Consider the following 23,058-nt stretch of genomic DNA (forward strand, 5'->3'; position numbering starts at 1 on the left):
ATATTTTACAGTCAGAAAAGCATTATAATAAGAGAATGATATTAGAAATGTTACATATTTTAGATACAGACAACACTGTTAATAGGAGGTCGGATTGTGAAGGGCTTAGCAGTATTTATAGTCAGTTTGTTAAAAGGAATTTTTAAAATGAATAATCAACTCAATTTGATAAGAAATTTTTTTGAATTTCTTATCAAATAATTAAAAAAAGTTTTTATATTTTGAAATTTCGATAACAGAAAACGTCTTTTTCAAGACATTTTTTATTGATTTTTAAAATATTGAAGCGAGACAAAAAACCTAAAAAAACCTTTAACAGCAATTAATTGGAGATCAAAAGATTAAAGATAAGTATTTATTCTATACGTTTTAGCATTTTTTAGAATTATTTTTTCTTAGTCCTGAAGAAGCGTGTAAGCACACGTGAAACGTCGACAAAGAAGTTTAGATAAAATCGAAACAAGACCTATAGCCAGCGAAGAAGATAAAATTTATTTAATAAAGAAAGGTCACGGAATAAGGCATAAGAATTTATAATTACGGAAGGCACGCCGTACTACAATCAAATTTCAAAATGAGTTTCTACAATTATATATCCTTTAAATACGGATGCGAAGTATGTATGAGTTTAAAAACCTATAGCAGAATTGGGGTGAGTTATATTAAAAATAAAAATACATTAGTTTTCTTACTTAAATGTAGAGAATTTGGATTGATTCCGGAATTTGTCCAAAACTCTACAAAGAATGTTTTAACGATATTTGATTTTGAAAATGGACATTTTGAAGAGGTTTTAAAAAAGAAACTTTCGTCAACTTCAAGGAAATATCATTTGAAATTATTAAACATATCAATATCGTTGAAGCAATCTCAAATAAAATCACAACAGAGGTTATTGGAAACTTTAGAAAGTAAAATTAAAAATAGGTTATTGATTAATGAATATACTAATTTCTTTAGTAGTCAGGAACAAACAAAAAATAAAATCAATAATAGCACTAAATTATCACAAAAGAATAAACTTGAATTGCTCAAGTCTAAGCTTAGGCAAGAAATGAGAGTACATTTTCAGGAAAGTTGGTTTGTTAATAAAACACAAACAGATTTTCCTGAGGATGTAAAGTGGCTGCTCTCATTAGGACCAAAATTTGCTTTGCCAGTTTCAAAAGAAAATTTCCCATTATTTAAAATTATTGCAGATGGGGAAGAAATTATTAAAAGTAAGGAACAAAGTGAACAAGAACCTGCACGGTCTTGTTTCACACAAATTCTTCAAAATCATCTTCGATGTGTATCAATTCCACCTTTTGATAAATATTTGAATAAAATATTTAATGATACAAAAAAGTTTTTGAAAAGACATCCAGAGATTTACATTGTTCCGGCTGATAAAGGCAACGTTACAGTTGCAATTTTAAAAACGGATTATTTTAATAAAATGAATAATATGATGGCTGATAGGAATACATATTCAATTTTAAGAAGCGACCCAACAAATAAAGTTCAAAGTCAAAATAATAAACTTGTAAAAGACTTATTCATAAATAAATTCATTAATGAATCTGAGAAAAAATGTATGACGACTTATGTAGCTAATAGTCCCAAAATATATGGTTTGCCTAAAATACATAAACAAAATGTACCTCTAAGACCAATTTGTTCGTCGCTTAAAGTTCCTTGCTATGAGTTATCGAAATACATTGTTAATATTTTAAAAAATGTTACTGTTAACTCCAAATACAATGTTAAAAACGCATCATCGTTTATCTCAACAGTATCACCAATTATTTTAGAACAGGATAATATTCTTGTTTCTTTTGATGTTGTGTCACTGTTCACTAACATTCCTATTCCATTAGCACTAGAATTGGTTGAGAAAAGTTGGGATATCATTAAATATCATACGAGAATGCCAAAAATAAAATTCTTAGAAATATTACGATTTTGTGTTATAGATAACAATTATTTAGAATTTGATAAAATATTTTATCAACAAAAACAAGGAGTCCCGATGGGTAGTCCTGCATCTCCCATATTGGCAGACATTGTAATGGAAGCATTATTGGATAATGTTTTTGAAAATATTCCATATAAACCTAAAATTGTTACAAAATATGTGGATGACATTTTTGTTATACTTAAATCTAGTCATGTTAATTCAATTTTAGATGCACTGAATGGTTTTCATCCAAAAATTCAATTTACAGTTGAATATGAAAATAATGGAAAACTTCCGTATCTTGACGTGCTTGTAATTAGGAAAAATAACCGTTTGATATTTGATTGGTATAAAAAACCAACATCATCAGGTCGCCTTATTAATTATAATTCCCAACAGCCAAAACAAATCATTATTAATACAGCAAAAAATTTTATAACCAGAGTATTGGATATCAGTGATATTGCCTTTCGTCAGAATAACATTTCAAAAATCATGGATGTTTTACTATCAAATTCTTTTCCAATAAATATAATAAAAACTTTGTTGAACCAATATTTCAACCCGTTGGTTAGACCAAATTTAGTTACAAATACAACACAGTTTTCCTACAGAAGTTGTTTGTATATTCCTCATCTTTCGAATCGAATTCAAGATGCTCCTATTAGAAACAAAGATAGTGTTCGTTTAGCTTTTAAATCAGTAAATGTTTTGAGAAATTCACTTTTTTCAAATTTAAAAGGTGAGTTTTCTAAAAACGATAAATCAAATATAGTATATAAAATCAAATGTTTAGGTGATGGAGCAAACTATTGTCCATCAGTTTATGTAGGTACTTCCATGCAGAAGCTTAAAAATCGTATAGCTGGTCATAGATCGGATATTAATAACGCACATTCTCATAAAACTGCTCTAGCTTTGCATTGCATAGGTGAGGGACATAGACCAGATTATAACAATGTAGATATTTTACAGTCAGAAAAGCATTATAATAAGAGAATGATATTAGAAATGTTACATATTTTAGATACAGACAACACTGTTAATAGGAGGTCGGATTGTGAAGGGCTTAGCAGTATTTATAGTCAGTTTGTTAAAAGGAATTTTTAAAATGAATAATCAACTCAATTTGATAAGAAATTTTTTTGAATTTCTTATCAAATAATTAAAAAAAGTTTTTATATTTTGAAATTTCGATAACAGAAAACGTCTTTTTCAAGACATTTTTTATTGATTTTTGAAATATTGAAGCGAGACAAAAAACCTAAAAAAACCTTTAACAGCAATTAATTGGAGATCAAAAGATTAAAGATAAGTATTTATTCTATACGTTTTAGCATTTTTTAGAATTATTTTTTCTTAGTCCTGAAGAAGCGTGTAAGCACACGTGAAACGTCGACAAAGAAGTTTAGATAAAATCGAAACAAGACCTATAGCCAGCGAAGAAGATAAAATTTATTTAATAAAGAAAGGTCACGGAATAAGGCATAAGAATTTATAATTACGGAAGGCACGCCGTACTACAATCAAATTTCAAAATGAGTTTCTACAATTATATATCCTTTAAATACGGATGCGAAGTATGTATGAGTTTAAAAACCTATAGCAGAATTGGGGTGAGTTATATTAAAAATAAAAATACATTAGTTTTCTTACTTAAATGTAGAGAATTTGGATTGATTCCGGAATTTGTCCAAAACTCTACAAAGAATGTTTTAACGATATTTGATTTTGAAAATGGACATTTTGAAGAGGTTTTAAAAAAGAAACTTTCGTCAACTTCAAGGAAATATCATTTGAAATTATTAAACATATCAATATCGTTGAAGCAATCTCAAATAAAATCACAACAGAGGTTATTGGAAACTTTAGAAAGTAAAATTAAAAATAGGTTATTGATTAATGAATATACTAATTTCTTTAGTAGTCAGGAACAAACAAAAAATAAAATCAATAATAGCACTAAATTATCACAAAAGAATAAACTTGAATTGCTCAAGTCTAAGCTTAGGCAAGAAATGAGAGTACATTTTCAGGAAAGTTGGTTTGTTAATAAAACACAAACAGATTTTCCTGAGGATGTAAAGTGGCTGCTCTCATTAGGACCAAAATTTGCTTTGCCAGTTTCAAAAGAAAATTTCCCATTATTTAAAATTATTGCAGATGGGGAAGAAATTATTAAAAGTAAGGAACAAAGTGAACAAGAACCTGCACGGTCTTGTTTCACACAAATTCTTCAAAATCATCTTCGATGTGTATCAATTCCACCTTTTGATAAATATTTGAATAAAATATTTAATGATACAAAAAAGTTTTTGAAAAGACATCCAGAGATTTACATTGTTCCGGCTGATAAAGGCAACGTTACAGTTGCAATTTTAAAAACGGATTATTTTAATAAAATGAATAATATGATGGCTGATAGGAATACATATTCAATTTTAAGAAGCGACCCAACAAATAAAGTTCAAAGTCAAAATAATAAACTTGTAAAAGACTTATTCATAAATAAATTCATTAATGAATCTGAGAAAAAATGTATGACGACTTATGTAGCTAATAGTCCCAAAATATATGGTTTGCCTAAAATACATAAACAAAATGTACCTCTAAGACCAATTTGTTCGTCGCTTAAAGTTCCTTGCTATGAGTTATCGAAATACATTGTTAATATTTTAAAAAATGTTACTGTTAACTCCAAATACAATGTTAAAAACGCATCATCGTTTATCTCAACAGTATCACCAATTATTTTAGAACAGGATAATATTCTTGTTTCTTTTGATGTTGTGTCACTGTTCACTAACATTCCTATTCCATTAGCACTAGAATTGGTTGAGAAAAGTTGGGATATCATTAAATATCATACGAGAATGCCAAAAATAAAATTCTTAGAAATATTACGATTTTGTGTTATAGATAACAATTATTTAGAATTTGATAAAATATTTTATCAACAAAAACAAGGAGTCCCGATGGGTAGTCCTGCATCTCCCATATTGGCAGACATTGTAATGGAAGCATTATTGGATAATGTTTTTGAAAATATTCCATATAAACCTAAAATTGTTACAAAATATGTGGATGACATTTTTGTTATACTTAAATCTAGTCATGTTAATTCAATTTTAGATGCACTGAATGGTTTTCATCCAAAAATTCAATTTACAGTTGAATATGAAAATAATGGAAAACTTCCGTATCTTGACGTGCTTGTAATTAGGAAAAATAACCGTTTGATATTTGATTGGTATAAAAAACCAACATCATCAGGTCGCCTTATTAATTATAATTCCCAACAGCCAAAACAAATCATTATTAATACAGCAAAAAATTTTATAACCAGAGTATTGGATATCAGTGATATTGCCTTTCGTCAGAATAACATTTCAAAAATCATGGATGTTTTACTATCAAATTCTTTTCCAATAAATATAATAAAAACTTTGTTGAACCAATATTTCAACCCGTTGGTTAGACCAAATTTAGTTACAAATACAACACAGTTTTCCTACAGAAGTTGTTTGTATATTCCTCATCTTTCGAATCGAATTCAAGATGCTCCTATTAGAAACAAAGATAGTGTTCGTTTAGCTTTTAAATCAGTAAATGTTTTGAGAAATTCACTTTTTTCAAATTTAAAAGGTGAGTTTTCTAAAAACGATAAATCAAATATAGTATATAAAATCAAATGTTTAGGTGATGGAGCAAACTATTGTCCATCAGTTTATGTAGGTACTTCCATGCAGAAGCTTAAAAATCGTATAGCTGGTCATAGATCGGATATTAATAACGCACATTCTCATAAAACTGCTCTAGCTTTGCATTGCATAGGTGAGGGACATAGACCAGATTATAACAATGTAGATATTTTACAGTCAGAAAAGCATTATAATAAGAGAATGATATTAGAAATGTTACATATTTTAGATACAGACAACACTGTTAATAGGAGGTCGGATTGTGAAGGGCTTAGCAGTATTTATAGTCAGTTTGTTAAAAGGAATTTTTAAAATGAATAATCAACTCAATTTGATAAGAAATTTTTTTGAATTTCTTATCAAATAATTAAAAAAAGTTTTTATATTTTGAAATTTCGATAACAGAAAACGTCTTTTTCAAGACATTTTTTATTGATTTTTGAAATATTGAAGCGAGACAAAAAACCTAAAAAAACCTTTAACAGCAATTAATTGGAGATCAAAAGATTAAAGATAAGTATTTATTCTATACGTTTTAGCATTTTTTAGAATTATTTTTTCTTAGTCCTGAAGAAGCGTGTAAGCACACGTGAAACGTCGACAAAGAAGTTTAGATAAAATCGAAACAAGACCTATAGCCAGCGAAGAAGATAAAATTTATTTAATAAAGAAAGGTCACGGAATAAGGCATAAGAATTTAAAATAAAAAAAAATAAAATAAAATAAAGTAAAATAAAATAAAATAAAATAAAATAATATAAAATAAAATAAAATAAAATAAAATAAAATAAAATAAAGTAAAACAAAATAAAATAAAATAAAATAAAATAAAATAAAATAAAATAAAATAAAATAAAATAGAAAAAAAAAACAAATTAAAAATGAAACAACCGTCAATACAAGTCTTTTGGGTAAAAAGAAGACAGTTCCGCAAGAGTGAGTAAACGAAAAAAATTGTACAGTTGATCGTTCCGATACCGGAACTGTGAAAGTGAATTTTTTTTGACAGAGCTCTGTACACAACCTTATGAATTTATTCAGCGTATTTACAAGCGTGCATTTTGAGCTTGGGAGTGGAGATAGAACCACATAGAAAATTATATGTCTATACTTAAACCAAATCCTTCTGAAAACAAAACCAAAATGTTAAAACTAAATTCTACTTACTGAATTGGCAAAAATAAACTCATTCATCACTTAAAAACTCACGGCACGTTCCACGATTTTCATTCGAATGAATACCGCTGTACACACGGGCCGTGAATGTGAGTTTAAAATTATAACAAAAAATTAATGACAAATGAGTGAAAACTTTCCAATTCTAGACTTGCGTTCTAAAACCTAGTACGCTGCTGATGCGAAACGAAAAATTTTCAAGTCTCCAAAGTCGACAACGAAAATGCTAACGAAAAAATATCATTGAGTATTATGTCAAAGTCAAAATAAAAAAATTTAAAATTATAATTTAAAATCAAGAAAAATCAACAGAAAATAATTTTGAAAGCAAGAAATAAATAAATTAAAAGTGAAAAAACCGTCAACACTGCTCTTGGGGTCAAGAAAAATGCACAGTAAAAAGTAAGTGACAAATCGCTGCCTCAAAACTATAATGATTATGTCGAAGAAATGAAAAAAATGACTTTTTTATATCAAAATTTTCGTCTTTTCAATTTTCGGATAAAATGGCTTATACTCAGTACTATAAAGTTCTTAGTTGACATAGAACAATTTGCCTCATTTGCACCCCATACAAAAATGACTACTTTTAAGTTACATAGAACATTTTACATTTAAAAATTAGCTGCCGGACTCCAAAATAAAATCCTTTAAGGCAATATTGAAAGGTCATGCGGCAAGTCGATTATGGCTTTTTTGAAAAAGTTACTGACAGTAATCAGCAATAGTTTTTAAATAAGGTTCACTTGAATGTTTATTTAAATAATTGCTGTGTAATTATATTTTTTTGCTAATTTCTTGGTAAATACTAATTTGAAATCTTTGAACTTGCTTGGGCATGATGCACTTCATTAAATTTATGGTTTTTAATAAAAAAAAAACAACAAAAAGCTTAAAAAGCAATATAATTACTCCAAAAATATTGTTTGTCTATTGAACAAAAAAATCAACTCGAAATGCAAGGAAATCAAATAAATGTTCTATGTCAAAACAGAAAAACGTTAATTAAACAGATTTCCAGCATCAAAAAAGAAATTTTAGCATTTGAATTGATAGATTATCCAGCTACCGTAGTTAATTTTCTATTTTCATGCAAAAATACATAAATAAAGGTTGAAATTCCAAACTTTGTAGTCGATTTTCTCGAAACATTTTTTCGCAACATAGAACATTATAGTTTTGAGGCAGCGAAATGACTGAAAACTCTCCAATTTTTCGCTAGAGCTGCGTACTAGGCTTTACGAAAAAATATCATAGGGTATTATAGCAAAGTAGAAATATAAATAAAAAAATGTATTCGAAATGAGAAAATTTGCAAAAATATTTAATTTTTGGGACCCTTTGAAAAATCATTCCTTTCTTAGCCTTGTCCTTTTGAAAATAGGAAAGTACTTCTAGTAGTTTACTAGCGATTTTCAATGAAACGCACTTTCAAATACTACCTCCACAAGAACCGGGCCTTTATTTATATTAATTATAGTACTTTTCCACTTCTAAAGCAACACGGCAATAATAAACAAATTTCCTACCACCTTGAACGACTCACTTCTGTTAAAACAAAAAATAAAAAAAAAGCAACAACAAAACTTTTTATTTTTGACATTCCTCTTCAAGCACAATATTCGTTTATTGAGTTTTGATTTTGATTTGAGGAAGTGCAAAAAGAAAAATATTTTGCAGTACATTCGTGAATGGGTGGGTAGTTTTTCTTCTTCGTTGGATTGCAAAAGGAATTTATATATTTTCAAAGTAAACAAAAAAAAACAAAAACTATTAGAAAAGTCTTGTTTAAATATCCTGCAATAATCATGGGTTAGTAATAAATATTTATAATAAACTTAATTAACTGTATTTTGTAGAAATAGAAATTATATCCTTAATGTCCTTTGGGACTCACTATCCCCAAATCCCAGGAAAAAATTGTGTGTGTTCTTTTTTTTTCTCTCAATTTTTTTTTTTCTTCATCTCCCACAGAAACAATTGAAATGCTAAAAGCACTTTATGACTTCCAAGCTGTATACCCAAAAACAATCAGCTTTGACGAAGGCGAATATTTTATCCTTTATCAGACGAGCGTTCGTCAAAGGAATTGGTGGCAAGTGGTCAGCATGAAGGGCAACATTGGATTTGTCCCATCTAATTACGTAATGACAATTAAGGTAAGGTTTGTGTGTTTGTATATTGTATATATAAATCAATGTCTCTATTCTATATCTGAATGTGCGCGACCTATCCCCAAAAGAGGGAACAGCGCGATGCTGGTGGCCTTGAAAATCACAGGCAATCAGATTTGAAACTTATGTATTTCATTTTATGTGTGCTTGCTTATTCCATTTGCTTGATCGTTCATTCAGCGAGCAAAGTTAAAACCATAACAAAAGAATGTATTTATATGTCAACAATCGTTAAAGAAGGATTTTAAATACTTTGCATAATTAAAGCCTTTATGGGCAAAATTATGGCAGCTTTACCTCTGTCAGTCATAGGAAACACTATCAATCGATTGTGACCAAAGTGTCGTTTCATCCTGGTGGGGGGTTGTTTTTGAGCAGGTCGGTCGGGCGAGATGGATGGAACTTGGCTGGCTTGTGTGGGTTAATTTTTGTTTTATTTTTTTTTTTTTTGTCATTCACAAGTAAATCGGAGCCAACAGTTCAAGTGAGTGCTGGCTGCTGGATTGGATGTGATAAACGAGAAGTTGAGTAACAAACGATGCATTCAAGGCTTTGAAGCATATAATATGCGCATTCGATTATCTGGTACATGGGCAGAGTTATTGTTTTTTTTTTTGTAGGTTCGTTTTGTGTTTGGATGTTTGAAGAGGGTTTTCTTCTGAAAGATGACACAAAGCCCTTGATATAATGTCCTAAATTTTATTTGAACAAGTTGAAGAATGAACTTCGAAAGTATAAAATAAATTAATACAAAATTGATATAGAAAGGAGGTTGAGGTGCATACAAAAGTTGTTTTTATGACTATGTGGAATAAGTAGCTTGATTAGAACTGCATTTATAGACTTAATAATCTGCTTAGTTCTAGGGTGCGGCTAGCTTAAAAAAAATAATAATAGATTAAAAAAAAAAATAAAATAAGCCTAATTCCATCTTTCATATAAAAAAGATTCGAAAGTTTAAATTATAATTAATATGTTTGCAACAATATACAATAAAATGCACGACTAGGTCCCACGAACTTGCTCTTGAGGTAAAGAGTTGCTAAGGTTGTTCAAGTTTCATATAGCATTCATAAAACAAAAATTTAATTAAAAAAATTAATTTTGTCATTAATTTATTGTAAGAAAAGATTAAAACAATGCAACATCTTTTTGAATGATATTAATCTTCAAACTGATTATGCCATTTAGTTTCTTGTATAATAAAGAATTTTTGGATTTTTTTTTCGAAATTTCAAAAAAAAATTGTATGCTATTCCGAAGAAAATATTTTTCGACACATACCTAAAACACATACAAATTCGACACTATGTGTCGAAACAATTATCAACCTTTTTTACAAAAATTAGGTTTTTCAAAACAAATTTTGAAATTTTATTTTTTCATTGAAGATTTTGAAATTTCTTAGACATTTTAATATTGCGGCTATTTAGATGCTTTTGTATAAAAATGTTCGCTGAAATCGGCTGAGTCGTTTATGATAAAGTTAGAAATCAAGATAACGGTTTTATGGCAGGTACCGTTAATGACGGTTCAAAAATATTTTTTTTTTTTTAATTCAAAAGTAGGACTTTATTGCAGCAGTGGAATTTTTTTTTAACAAAATCGTTAGAGCCTTTTTTGAGAAATAACTTTTTCTATTTTATTCATATGGCATGTACCATGTCATGTCTAATTGTTATTGTTATCTCGAGTTCGATTTTTTTTTACGAATTCTAAAATTGCCCTATGTTTACATACGTCGCAAGTAAAAATGAGTTCTAAGAAGTCATTGATGTGAAAGGAATCTTAATTTTCTAACAAAATTCAAATTTTTATTCCAAACAAATTACATTTTCAAGTTCAAGTTCAATGTTTTTGTTGTTAAAATTTAACAAAAACACATCAACATTGGGCGTATTGCAAATGAGATAAAAAAAAAATACGAGCAAAACAAACTAACCTTACTCTATTGCTTTCAATTGAGTCACTGCCACTATAAAACATGCATACAAAACTAGTAAGCTTTAATTGCTTAATTGCATTTCACTCATTAAATTAGTAACAAATTGTATTTAAATTGCAACGTATAGATATGTAGAATTAGATACTCCGAAAAGTAATGCAGTTATATTTTGAACAACTGTCCTTGAATAAATCACAGTTTAAAGGAAAATTAATTGACTAGACTAGACTGTCTAAGCGCTATAGCCTTTTTCATATATAGTAAGAGGTCAACCTTATTTAGAGTGTAGTTTTCGTTTAGTGTGTTTGTGGGTGATAATTCCAGTTCCGGTATTAGATTAAAGTAAAAGTATAATATGGATAAAGAATATCTGTGTGGTATAAATATGATAAGAGACGAAAAGGGAAATTTTTTATTTAAAGCTTTCAAATATTGCAATTTTTAAATAAATTAATTTTTAATGGCTTTTTTTTAAATACAAAATTGGGCAATTATTTGCAATTCCCAAAGTGAAAGTAAAAATCACTTCATATGAAGCTGAATGTAATCTTTTCTGAAAGTCGAAAAGTGTCCCCTTAAAAAGCTTCAGGCCCTGAAAATGCTTGCTTGAAGTTTTTCCAACCATGTCTTATTGCTTTATTTTTATAGAATAGTATAAAAATAGGTCCGTTCCACACTCAGTCTGAAACTGCTTAATTTTTACCAAATTTTAAAGTATAACACTTAAGTGTTATAAGGTACAGCCTATTGATTATTTATATACTGCACACAAAAATTGGAAACATTTATTTTTCAACGCCACTGCAGCCATAGATTAATCGTGAAATAAATCTGCTAGATTTTTGAATTGTATATCATATCTACATATCGTCGGCGTAAAGCAAAATTGTTCTAAGTACATAGGATTTCTTAAGGACTTAGAACAATTTTGCTTTACGCCGACGATATATATAAATGTAACCCGTTTTCGGTTATACATCCACTCACAAAATCTGCTGTCGGCTCTCTGCTTAAATAAACAGTGGTTTATTATACAGCTATTTAACTAACACTTCAACACATAAAAATCTGTAACAATTCCATCAATTTTGGAACAAACAGTTTTGGTGGAAAATTGTCTTCTGATAATAAAATAGCAAAAAACGTTCTCGTCGTGGTCAAAAGAACAAGATTATTTTTTTTTTTTTAATTAAAACAAATTCTTTCTGATTTATTTGACTTGCAGGTGGAACCGGACTTTTTGATTGGCTTTTTGAACTCCAGTATTGAATCTCTTGAACTGTCTAAAGACACAGAAATCAATGGTATCATAGCCAAAGAAGAATTACTCGATCGACTGAGGGAAAAGAAAACAGCTATCGAACGCTTTTATTCCGTAAGAAATATTTGTGCTCCAATAAGTGTATTAGTGAAAACAAAAAAATACATATAATATCTCTTCTAGGGTGACAAAGAAGACAGTGAGACATCAGAAATTGAACTGAAAAATGCTTCTTCACCGCCATCTACTTCAATTCAAATGGGCATGCAAAGTCCACCACAATCCAAAAAATTAGATTGTGGTAAGAAATCGATGTCGAGTCCTGCTGTTGGAACAGCAGTACCACCACAAATGATACAAGAAAGCCCTAGCATGGGTGTAATTAGTCAAAAAACAAGCGAACCTCCACAGCAGCAGGACAATCGAGACAACAGTATTACATCTGAACCATCTGAAACAACAACGACAACCACAACGACAAGCGAAGAAGTGGTCACCATTTACAAGGAGTCCTCATCAATAGCACAGACAAATGGTGCTGGAACAGATGCCAGTGAAATTACAGAATGCGTCCCAGTTGACATTAAACCAGTAGAAGATGTGGCCAGCGACGAGCAGAGTGAAAAAGAAACTATTAATCTAAGTACTCATAATCATCCACATTTTCAGCATCATCACAATCATCCACAGCAGACAGATAGTGATAATGAAGATAGTGCTACAGCTGCAGCTATTATTGCTGCTTCAGCGGCTGCCGCAGCTGGTAGCGATGTTAAGGTCGATTCGGGAGATGTTTATCAAATTGTCGAAGTTATTCGAAGAAGTACGAATTTAAGTTTTGATTTGTCATGTGAGGCATTGCGTGTGGTTCTGACTAGCTTGGAACAATTGTACAATGGTGCTATCAACCCGTACCTGGAAGCAGTTGCTGTTCATGTTACTGACAAAGTCGAGACACCAAAAGAACTCTTAGGAGAAACACATGATTCGAAACGCTTACAAGATATTTTTTGCCAATTGGCCGATTGTAAGAATGACTCGGAACAACGCACATGGATGTTATATGAAGACGAAGATGATATTATTCAGTTTTTAGAAGAACTTGTTGATATTTTGGTAAGATTTTAAATTTCAAATTGCAATCATAATACGGATAACAAATGTTCTTGTTTTTTTTTTTAGGAAAATGCTGATGAAAATATTTGTTGTTATGAAATGTCTTGCGATCAATATGAAAGCCTCATCAATATGGTGCAGTTCTATCAAATGGAAACAAGCTGGCCAATTAAGAAACTTTTACTTAGAGCATTTACAGCTGCATGTCACTTGGATAAGACTATTATTGATATTCTACTCACTTCAGTGCTTCCACTTGAAATTGTAAGTTTTTTGAAAAATTATTTAATAAAAATCACATGCACAAAATTTATTCTTAACTTCATAAAAAAAAAAAATGCCCGTGTTTCCGAACTACAAATCGGGTCTTTTTCTTAAACGTCTGGTTAACTTAGGCCTGCGTTAGACGTGAAGCTTGCTTAAATGGTTAATTAATTTTAGCAATCATGAGGGGATATAATCATCGTCACTATTAGATTCATCTTGTTTTCTGTGGGCTTGTTTTTCCATCATTTTCATATAGAATTCTTCTGTAGTTGCCAAGCTTATGCATTAAAAATGCTTTTAGGTTACTTATACTCCATGAATTAAATTTCTAGCGATAAGAGTATATATAAAGAATATTTTCTTGCAACTTCTATAATGATTTGCCGTTTGTAAATATTGATTTGTTATGAAAAAAGTAAAAAAAAAAGCCCTCATAATTTGTTCACATTTCGTGTTCACTTTTTCATTGAATTACCCCCACAGCGAAAATTTGTAAAACGTTTTTTTATGAAATAAAGTAAAATTGAGTATTTTAGCATTAGGGGCTCAGAAAAATGCTATATTTTACATTAACTCGTGGAATTCAACCCAAATCGATTTAATTAATATAAATTTAATATTACTATATCAAAAAACACACTTCACAAACTTTCTGTGCACTAAAACTCATCTTTACGTGATGTGAAGTTGGAAAAGAATATGAAAAAATGAATGGTACCTCGTGGCCAAAACAACTCAATGGATAAAAAATAGATTCGGCGACAGAACGGACCCTGGGACTAACTTTGAAATGAACGACCAGAAAGATAATTACTAATCCAATTGAGAAGGTTTTCATCGATACCCCCTGATTCCAAACTCTATCAAATGATTTGAAAATATCGCATGACACCTCCTAGACAAGACTCTTATTCAAACCCGACAAACAACGAGGCGAAGACCTGTTTAAAGGAAGCGCTTTTAGAGGAAGGTTGAAAAGTGCTATACGCCGATTGCAGCATAATCGTTTTGAGTTTTAAACTAGTATCGACTATCGAGGAACTGTAAAGAATCTCAAAAGATCTAACAATTTATGTGAACGAGAAGTAGTCCTCCTCCGCAAGATCTTTTGAATGTTTTTTCCTCGGTCAGTACAGTGCTTACAAGTGCATTATAGAATTATCACTTTGGGGGTATTAAAACCAATATTCTTTCCTTGTTCTAATGTTCTACATTTCTAATAAAGTAAACCCATGTATTTTATATCATAAACTTTTCAGGTCGAGGACATGAAAACTCACTTCTCCAATGTACCAAAGTTTAAAGAACTAGTAAAAATGCTTACAACAATATTTTCTCAAGGTGAACGCATGCCTGTAGCACATGATGGTAAGAATTTATTTTTATTATTATTACTATGTAACTAGTAATACTCATTTTAAAATTTATTATTTTAGCTTTTCTCGGAGTTGATTTTAGTACATTTCTCCTTGAAATAGTCGAAGGCAATCATCCAGATATATTAATTGATTTGGTTATTTATCTTCTTCTATCGTATAATTTACAATTTGAATTATATTATCAAAATTATGTTCTGCAAGCAATGCAAAAATTACAAACTGTCAAAGTCTTCACAGAGAAAATATTACTTCTTTTAAATCGAGAAGGTAAGTCTTTTAAATATTAAAGTCACATTTCCGGCACATGATTCTAATTGTTTTTTGTTTTTCAATACTCACAGAGGATCCACTGAAATCATTTAGACATGCATTAGTAACTAATTCAGTATTGAAGATGATTACCGACATTTTTACAATTCCCGAAACTGCCATGTTGGTCTACACAAATGATAGAATAGTTGTGTTTGATATTGTTGTAAGGCAGCTATCAGATTTATGTGCTGGTAATCCTGTAAGTTTTTATATTCTATTTATATTAAGACAAAAACTAGAATAATAATTGTCTCCAATTTTAGATGAGAGGAAAATATCTTAACTTATGTCGTTGCATGGTTAGAAGTACCAACTATGAAAAGAATCAATACCGCAAACAAGAACTTATGAAAATATTTACTCGCATTTTTTGTGAAGAAACAGAATGCAGTGCTGATGATCAGAAATTAGTTCGTGCAATAGCCAATGAGTTTCCTCATATATTTAAGGCGTAAGTTGTTGTTTTTAGGAGTCAAAGACTATTTAAGAAAAAAAAAAAACAAGCATTTTATTCATTTCTTATCAATGCAATGTGTTTCTTTTAAATAATTATTATATTCAGTGATATGAATCGTAGTTAGATTTGTTGTAAGTAAAAAAAAAAAAACTAAAATTACTTTCAGATTCATAAGAACAAAAAAAAGCCTCTAAAGTAATTATTTAAAAGCAATACATAAATTTCAAATAATGAGTAAAACTCTACATACATTACATACATTAAGTAGATTTGTAGTTATTTAACAAACACATTGCAAACAATACATTAACAACATTCATAATTTCATTTACATAGAAGACAAATTGCAGTAGTAGTATAATGTTGTGAATACTCAAACCAGTTTTCTGTTCATTTTGCATTTGATTTGTCTTCCAAGAAATGCAGCTTTTATTTTTGCCATTTCTTTAGTTCGTAATTACCTTTTTTGAACCTGTTTTGTATATTTTGTACAATTTATCATTTTTAATTTAAAAAAAATTGGCGCAAAATTTTAAAGAATTAAGTTAAATGTTAAAGCCATTTTAGTAAGCTATTAAGTTAAAAAAAAACAGTCTGGTTTTAAACTTAGTAACTTGTAAAAATGGCTTAAGCATTTAACTCAATCTTTTAAAATTTTGCGCCATTAATTTTAAGTTCCTCTTTCATTTTTGTTTTTAGTTTTTTTCATGTCGTAGATTGTTATTATATTTTTGAATCAGTAATACAATTCGTTTCGAGTCAGTATACAATTTTTTTAATTACAAAGGTGTTCACTTTCGATGTAATTTATCCATACGATAGTATCGCTATTAATTTTCTTATTTTAATAGCAATAGCCGTTTTTTCATAATTTAGTAACCTTTAAAAAAATATATTTAGGGGTTACAGATCTACCCTGCATTAAAAATGATCAAAATCGCCTTCGCGGTGCTTATTTGCCAGTTTTCTTTTTCTTTTCCTCAATTCTACAACCTTAAGGTGATTTCAAATAGCACCTTTTAGAGTCGTGTCATGCAATAATCACCTGGGGTCGAATTAAAGCATACGTTCGTTATCGTATCGTTGCTATGTGTCCCTATCTTTTTCTTCTAAATAAATAGATACAGAAATAATCAAAACGTTAACGTATGATCGTAATCGTGTGCTGTAATTCGACCCCTGCTTTTTCCCAAAACATTGAGAAATATTTTTTTTTTAGATATCTTGAGCATCATTTGGTGTGGTGTCTTGAATTCTTTTAAAGAATGTTTTCTACATTCTTGTAACTTTTATGTTATCTTTGATGTGCTGCAGAAACGAAGTATGTTTTCCATCGTCTAACCATTTTCTCATCAAAAGGGAGTAAAGAAAGAAATTGTAGACTTTTTTAACATTGTTGTGGGCTATACACTGCACACGCACAGTGCAAATGCGAGATCTTTGCTGTTGCTTATTTGGCGCATCGATTTGTGGCCTCTTGAAAAATCTGTTAACTGCTGATACTTCTTGAGAACAGTGTCCATCTCCACATGTCTTTTTCCTGAGTTACTGGAACTCAAATGTTAATGGATATCCATTTAAAATGCCGGTATACCTATTAGGTATAAAGAAAATCATTATTTCTGCATTATCATCGCCATCATCATCCTTATTTTTGTATCCTATTTTGTGTCCTTTTATTTGTTTCAGTTTAATGTTTATTTTGTTTTCAGAGTACTCACAACACCAATTGAAACATACTACAATATACCAAATTTTTCATTTAATTGAATGCCATTAAGTATTCAAAAATTTCAATTGTGCCAAAATAAAACAAAAAATATTTAATCTTAGTATTAAAACAAAAACAAAATAAAAATCATGTTTTTAAACAAACCAAACAAAATTCAATTAACAATAATCTAAAAGAGAAAAAAAAAAATAATCTAATCAGAGAAATTTATTTATTTATTTGTCATATAGAAAACATAGAAATATATTATATATTTTACCATAGATCCAATTGCTTTAATTTTTCTTAGAACTCTTTAAAAAAATATATTATATAAAATATATTAAAAAGCTGAAAAAAAAAAATACAAATCAATATATTCATATACAGTACATGCATCACTCATAAAAATATTAAAAATCATTAAAAAAAAATAAAAATAAACAAAAATACAGATTCTAAGATCTAAAGTTAAAAATGAATAAAATTAAATTAAATGTTAAAACAAAAATAGGACAATTATATGTAATGGAAAAAAAAATTTACAAAACTAAAAACACTGATCAACTTCGTCGCATTTTAAACAATCATTCCTAAATTTTGATACATAAATATAAATCTTTGTTGTGCTATTGTCTTTTGAAGGAAATAAGAAATCAGTAATTTTTAAGGCAATTTTAAGGTAATTTGCATTGCTTGTTTTTAGGCTTTTAATGTTCGTTTGAATGTTTGAATTCTATTTAAAAAAAAAAAACAATTGAATATAAAAGCACCCAAATTTTTAAACGTATACTGATCCAGCGTTGCCAGTGACGAATATTTATCCCCAAACAGGTGCCATGCTAAAGAAGGACCAACTGTTGGGTCGTTCTGATAGCACATGAATCTAAAAAAGCTCTTTCATGCCAAACGCTGTTAAGAGGTATTTCCAACTTGTGACAAAGAATTAAGGTTCACTATTAACACAGCTGTGTAAGTTGATTGCGTATTGACAAGGTGTCTCACTATAAATCAACTGATGAGTCCAAGTGAGCTCCACCGGGACGAAACGCCAATTTTTTGTTTGGACTAAAGGCCATAAAAAAGCTATATTAGTTCACTATCATTGATAACACTGGTAAACAAAATTGCACCCTTCTTGTTTTTTTTTGAAGTTTCTTAAAGGTGTTTAGTTTGGATGATACAGGTACTATTGAAATGCTTAAAAAGTAGCAAAAAATCGATTATTCAGATTTTATAACGGGAGTTCTGATTTCGTATTCGAAATCAGCACCCAAAACCTCTGGAAAAGTATTGTTAAGTTCCTGAAACAAAATCGCTGTAAGCTAACAAAAGCTTAAAAAGTAGCAAAAAATCGTTTATTGAGATTTTGTAACACGAATATCTCGGAAACGCGAGTTGATAAAATATTTTCCACTTCGTTGTTCTTTAAAACGTGGTATCTTAAATCTCTAACCCTGATAACTTCTTTACAACTTAAAATAAACCTGAGCGTAATAGTATAAAGCCTAACCTATTTCTTAACTATTTCTATGGTCTGAGCTGCTTCACAATAAAATATAATTGAATGTGTGCTGATAAGACCTTAGACCTTAAAATTGCCTTAAAATATTACATTTCTTTCTTCCAATATTTGTCTAAAACAACAACAAAAAATACTCTAGGTAAATTTAAAAATCAATTCAGCATCAAATCACGTTACAAAAAAACTAACAAGAGCCAAAATTCATAACAAAAAACTATAGTTAGATTCTTATACACAAAACAAAAATAGTTTTTTCTTTAAAATTAAAAATTGTCTCAATTTTCAAACTAAATTTACAAATTTTTTTAAGAAAATATCTCAAAATTTTTCCTTTCTCACAAGCAAAGTGTTTGCTTAAAATAAAATTTTAAAACAAAAAAGAAAACTGAAAAATTAAATTTAAAATAAAACAAAAAAAAAGTATTATTAAATTTAAAGAAAAAAAGAAATGTTAAATTTGACTATATAATCTATAACACAAAAAAAAAGTTATAAATCCAATTTTAATGAAATGTTACATAATATAATTCACAAAATTAAATTCTAAAAAAACCAAAGCAAAGAAAATTAAATTAAATTAAAATCACTAAAAAGTCTTTAAAAGAAAAAAAAAAGAAAAATTTTAAATTATTATTGTAGATATCTTCCCTTTTTTCATTTTTGAAAAATCATAAAAAAAAACAAAGTTTACGAACAAAATTAATACTCAATTATGTATGTTTAATTATAATAAAATTTAATTTTATTTTATATTAATTTTTTTTTTTTTTTAATAAATGACATTCATTGAAACAAAACAAAAAAAAAATAAGAAAGAAATTGCACTGAAGCACACAAATTCTTGATAGTTAGGTTTATATGTAGTATTCTAAGATATTTTTTAGGTAAGGCCTTAGTGATAAAAAAAAACAAAACAAAAAAATACATAAATGTATTAGAATCATGATTATTACTATATTATTGCATTCGCATCCACAATCAATTTGTATCATGTTTTTACAATTAATTATGGTTTCTTTTTTTGTAGTTTTAAGGTTTCAATATAATTATAATTAAATCATTATTTATAAGTCAATCGTACAATATTATTGATTCTTGTGTAAGTTTTGTTTGATTTTGTTGTTTGTTATATTGTTTGTTTTTAAAATTTCTTTTTTGTTCTTTGGTTCAAATAAACCAATCTATAAAAATAAAAATAAAAAAAAATGTTTTATTATTATTTTATATGAGGAATGCTACCTGGGGCACACTGGTAATATAGATGCCATGTGTGCCATACAGTGCCGCTCACTTGAATAGCATCCCACTGAAATTAACTTCTCATAAATCAGGCAGACGAGAACATTTCACCACTATCTTCCAAAGGGATCTTATTTTTGTTTAATATACATAGGTACACACCAAACTATGTGGGTACTACAAATACTTGATTTGAAATTAACTGACCATAAGTTTTGAAGCTCAAAAGTATCTTTTTTCATACTGAGTGGTGAGTGCTTTGGAAAACTGAGTAGCCGACGATTATTATACCACTATATTTAAATTCACTTATTATTTTAATTTTTTAATAAACTATAAAAACTACGAGAAAATAAAAAAAAAAACAAGTTCAAAGGTTGATTTATGAAAATAAAAAAAAAACAAGTCGAAAGGTTGATTTATGCTGGAATGTTTTGCAGACCAAAAATACCTTTTAACTAATTTTTTTTTCATAGAGATCCCTAAAGGCGGCAAAACCAGATACAACTTTTTATCATAAAACTCATGGATGCCATGGTCAGAACTGGACCTAAATGAAATGGGAACACACTGAAAGAATCAGCTTTCAAATACAAAAGAATGATCAAAATCGGATCACCCAGTCGGAAGTTCTCAGGTAACAAACATCCTTGTTTTTGGAAACCGTTTAAAAGAATCAAAGATAAATCTGCAAATCAGGCGCTTTGTCGCCCTGTTACCTTGTCGCTATGTCACCTTGTTGCTATGTCACCTTGTCACTATGTCACCTTGTTGCCCTGTTAACTTTTCACCTTATCGCCCTGTCACATTGTCACCTTTTGACCCTGTAATTTTGATTCTATTAAATTCTTCATATAAAAAAAGAAATTTTATTTAATATTTAAATATTTCTTTGTTGAGCTGATTTTGCTATAAAAGGGCGACACATCATCGATATTATTCAGTTGGTCCGTGATCGTCGTCGAGTCAACATCGGAGACGAGCTTCATGAAACATCTTCGGGACATCTTCGGGACATGCTCGGGATATCTTCGGGACAAGCTCGGGACATCTTCGGGACATGCTCGGGACATCTTCGGGACATCTTCGGGACATGCTCGGGACATCTTCGGGACATCTTCGGGACATGCTCGGGACATCTTCGGGACATCTTCGGGACATGCTCGGGACATCTTCGGGACATGCTCGGGACATCTTCGGGACATGCTCGGGACATCTTCGGGATATCTTCGGGACATGCTCGAGACATCTTCGGGACATGCTCGGGACATCTTCGGGACATGCTCGGGACATCTTCGGGACATCTTCGGGACAACTTCGGGACATGCTCGGGACATCTTCGGGACATGCTCGGGACATCTTCGGGACATCTTCGGGACATGCTCGGGACATCTTCGGGACATGCTCGGGACATGCTCGGGACATCTTCGGGACATCTTCGGGACATCTTCGGGACATGCTCGGGACATCTTCGGGACATGCTCGGGACATGCTCGGGACATCTTCGGGACATCTTCGGGACATCTTCGGGACATGCTCGGGACATCTTCGGGACATGCTCGGGACATGCTCGGGACATCTTCGGGACATCTTCGGGACATCTTCGGGACATGCTAGAGACATCTTCGGGACATCTTCGGGACATGCTCGGGACATCTTCGGGACATCTTCGGGACATCTTCGGGACATCTTCGGGACATCTTCGGGACATCTTCGGGACATCTTCGGGACATCTTCGGGACATGCTCGGGACATCTTCGGGACATCTTCGGGACATGCTCGGGACATCTTCGGGACATGCTCGGGACATGCTCGGGACATCTTCGGGACATATTTGGGACATCTTCGGGACATCTTCGGGACATGCTCGGGACATCTTCGGGACATCTTCGGGACATGCTCGGGACATCTTCGGGACATGCTCGGGACATGCTCGGGACATCTTCGGGACATATTCGGGACATCTTCGGGACATCTTCGGGACATCTTCGGGACATGCTCGGGACATGCTCGGGACATCTTCGGGACATGCTCGGGACATGCTCGGGACATCTTCGGGACATCTTCGGGACATGCTCGGGACATCTTCGGGACATCTTCGGGACATCTTCGGGACATGCTCGAGACATCTTCGGGACATCTTCGGGACATGCTCGGGACATCTTCGGGACATCTTCGGGACATCTTCGGGACATCTTCGGGACATGCTCGGGACATCTTCGGGACATCTTCGGGACATGCTCGGGACATCTTCGGGACATGCTCGGGACATATTCGGGACATCTTCGGGACATCTTCGGGACATCTTCGGGACATCTTCGGGACATCTTCGGGACATCTTCGGGACATCTTCGGGACATGCTCGGGACATCTTCGGGACATCTTCGGGACATCTTCGGGACATCTTCGGGACATGCTCGGGACATCTTCGGGATATCTTCGGGACATGCTCGAGACATCTTCGGGACATGCTCGGGACATCTTCGGGACATGCTCGGGACATCTTCGGGACATCTTCGGGACAACTTCGGGACATCTTCGGGACATGCTCGGGACATCTTCGGGACATCTTCGGGACATCTTCGGGACATGCTCGGGACATCTTCGGGACATGCTCGGGACATGCTCGGGACATCTTCGGGACATCTTCGGGACATCTTCGGGACATGCTCGGGACATCTTCGGGACATGCTCGGGACATCTTCGGGACATCTTCGGGACATCTTCGGGACATGCTCGGGACATCTTCGGGACATGCTCGGGACATGCTCGGGACATCTTCGGGACATCTTCGGGACATCTTCGGGACATCTTCGGGACATCTTCGGGACATCTTCGGGACATGCTCGGGACATC

At 31.3% G+C, this 23,058-nt stretch overlaps 1 protein-coding gene across 1 annotated transcript; it reads left to right on the forward strand.

Moving 5' to 3' along the window:
* Positions 1–8,523: 8,523 nt before the first annotated feature.
* On the forward strand, positions 8,524–17,745 carry LOC129908774 (NCK-interacting protein with SH3 domain). Its single transcript, XM_055985535.1, has 10 exons — positions 8,524–8,628; positions 8,791–8,975; positions 12,161–12,310; positions 12,380–13,312; positions 13,379–13,576; positions 14,839–14,947; positions 15,016–15,225; positions 15,300–15,469; positions 15,534–15,721; positions 17,440–17,745. The coding sequence occupies exons 1-10, from the start codon at positions 8,625–8,627 to the stop codon at positions 17,495–17,497; spliced, it is 2,205 nt and encodes a 734-aa protein (XP_055841510.1). The 5' UTR covers positions 8,524–8,624; the 3' UTR covers positions 17,498–17,745.
* The last annotated feature ends 5,313 nt before the right edge of the window (positions 17,746–23,058 follow it).

Source organism: Episyrphus balteatus, chromosome 2, assembly GCF_945859705.1.
Source record: "Episyrphus balteatus chromosome 2, idEpiBalt1.1, whole genome shotgun sequence".
Lineage (NCBI taxonomy): Eukaryota > Metazoa > Arthropoda > Insecta > Diptera > Syrphidae > Episyrphus > Episyrphus balteatus.

What these genes read in the sequence shown, in the direction of transcription:
- LOC129908774 (XM_055985535.1), top strand. An exon ending in CTATCGAACGCTTTTATTCC is followed by an intron (nt 12,311 to 12,379) that starts GTAAGAAATATT and finishes TATCTCTTCTAG; the next exon opens with GGTGACAAAGAAGACAGTGA. An exon ending in CATGCCTGTAGCACATGATG is followed by an intron (nt 14,948 to 15,015) that starts GTAAGAATTTAT and finishes TTATTATTTTAG; the next exon opens with CTTTTCTCGGAGTTGATTTT.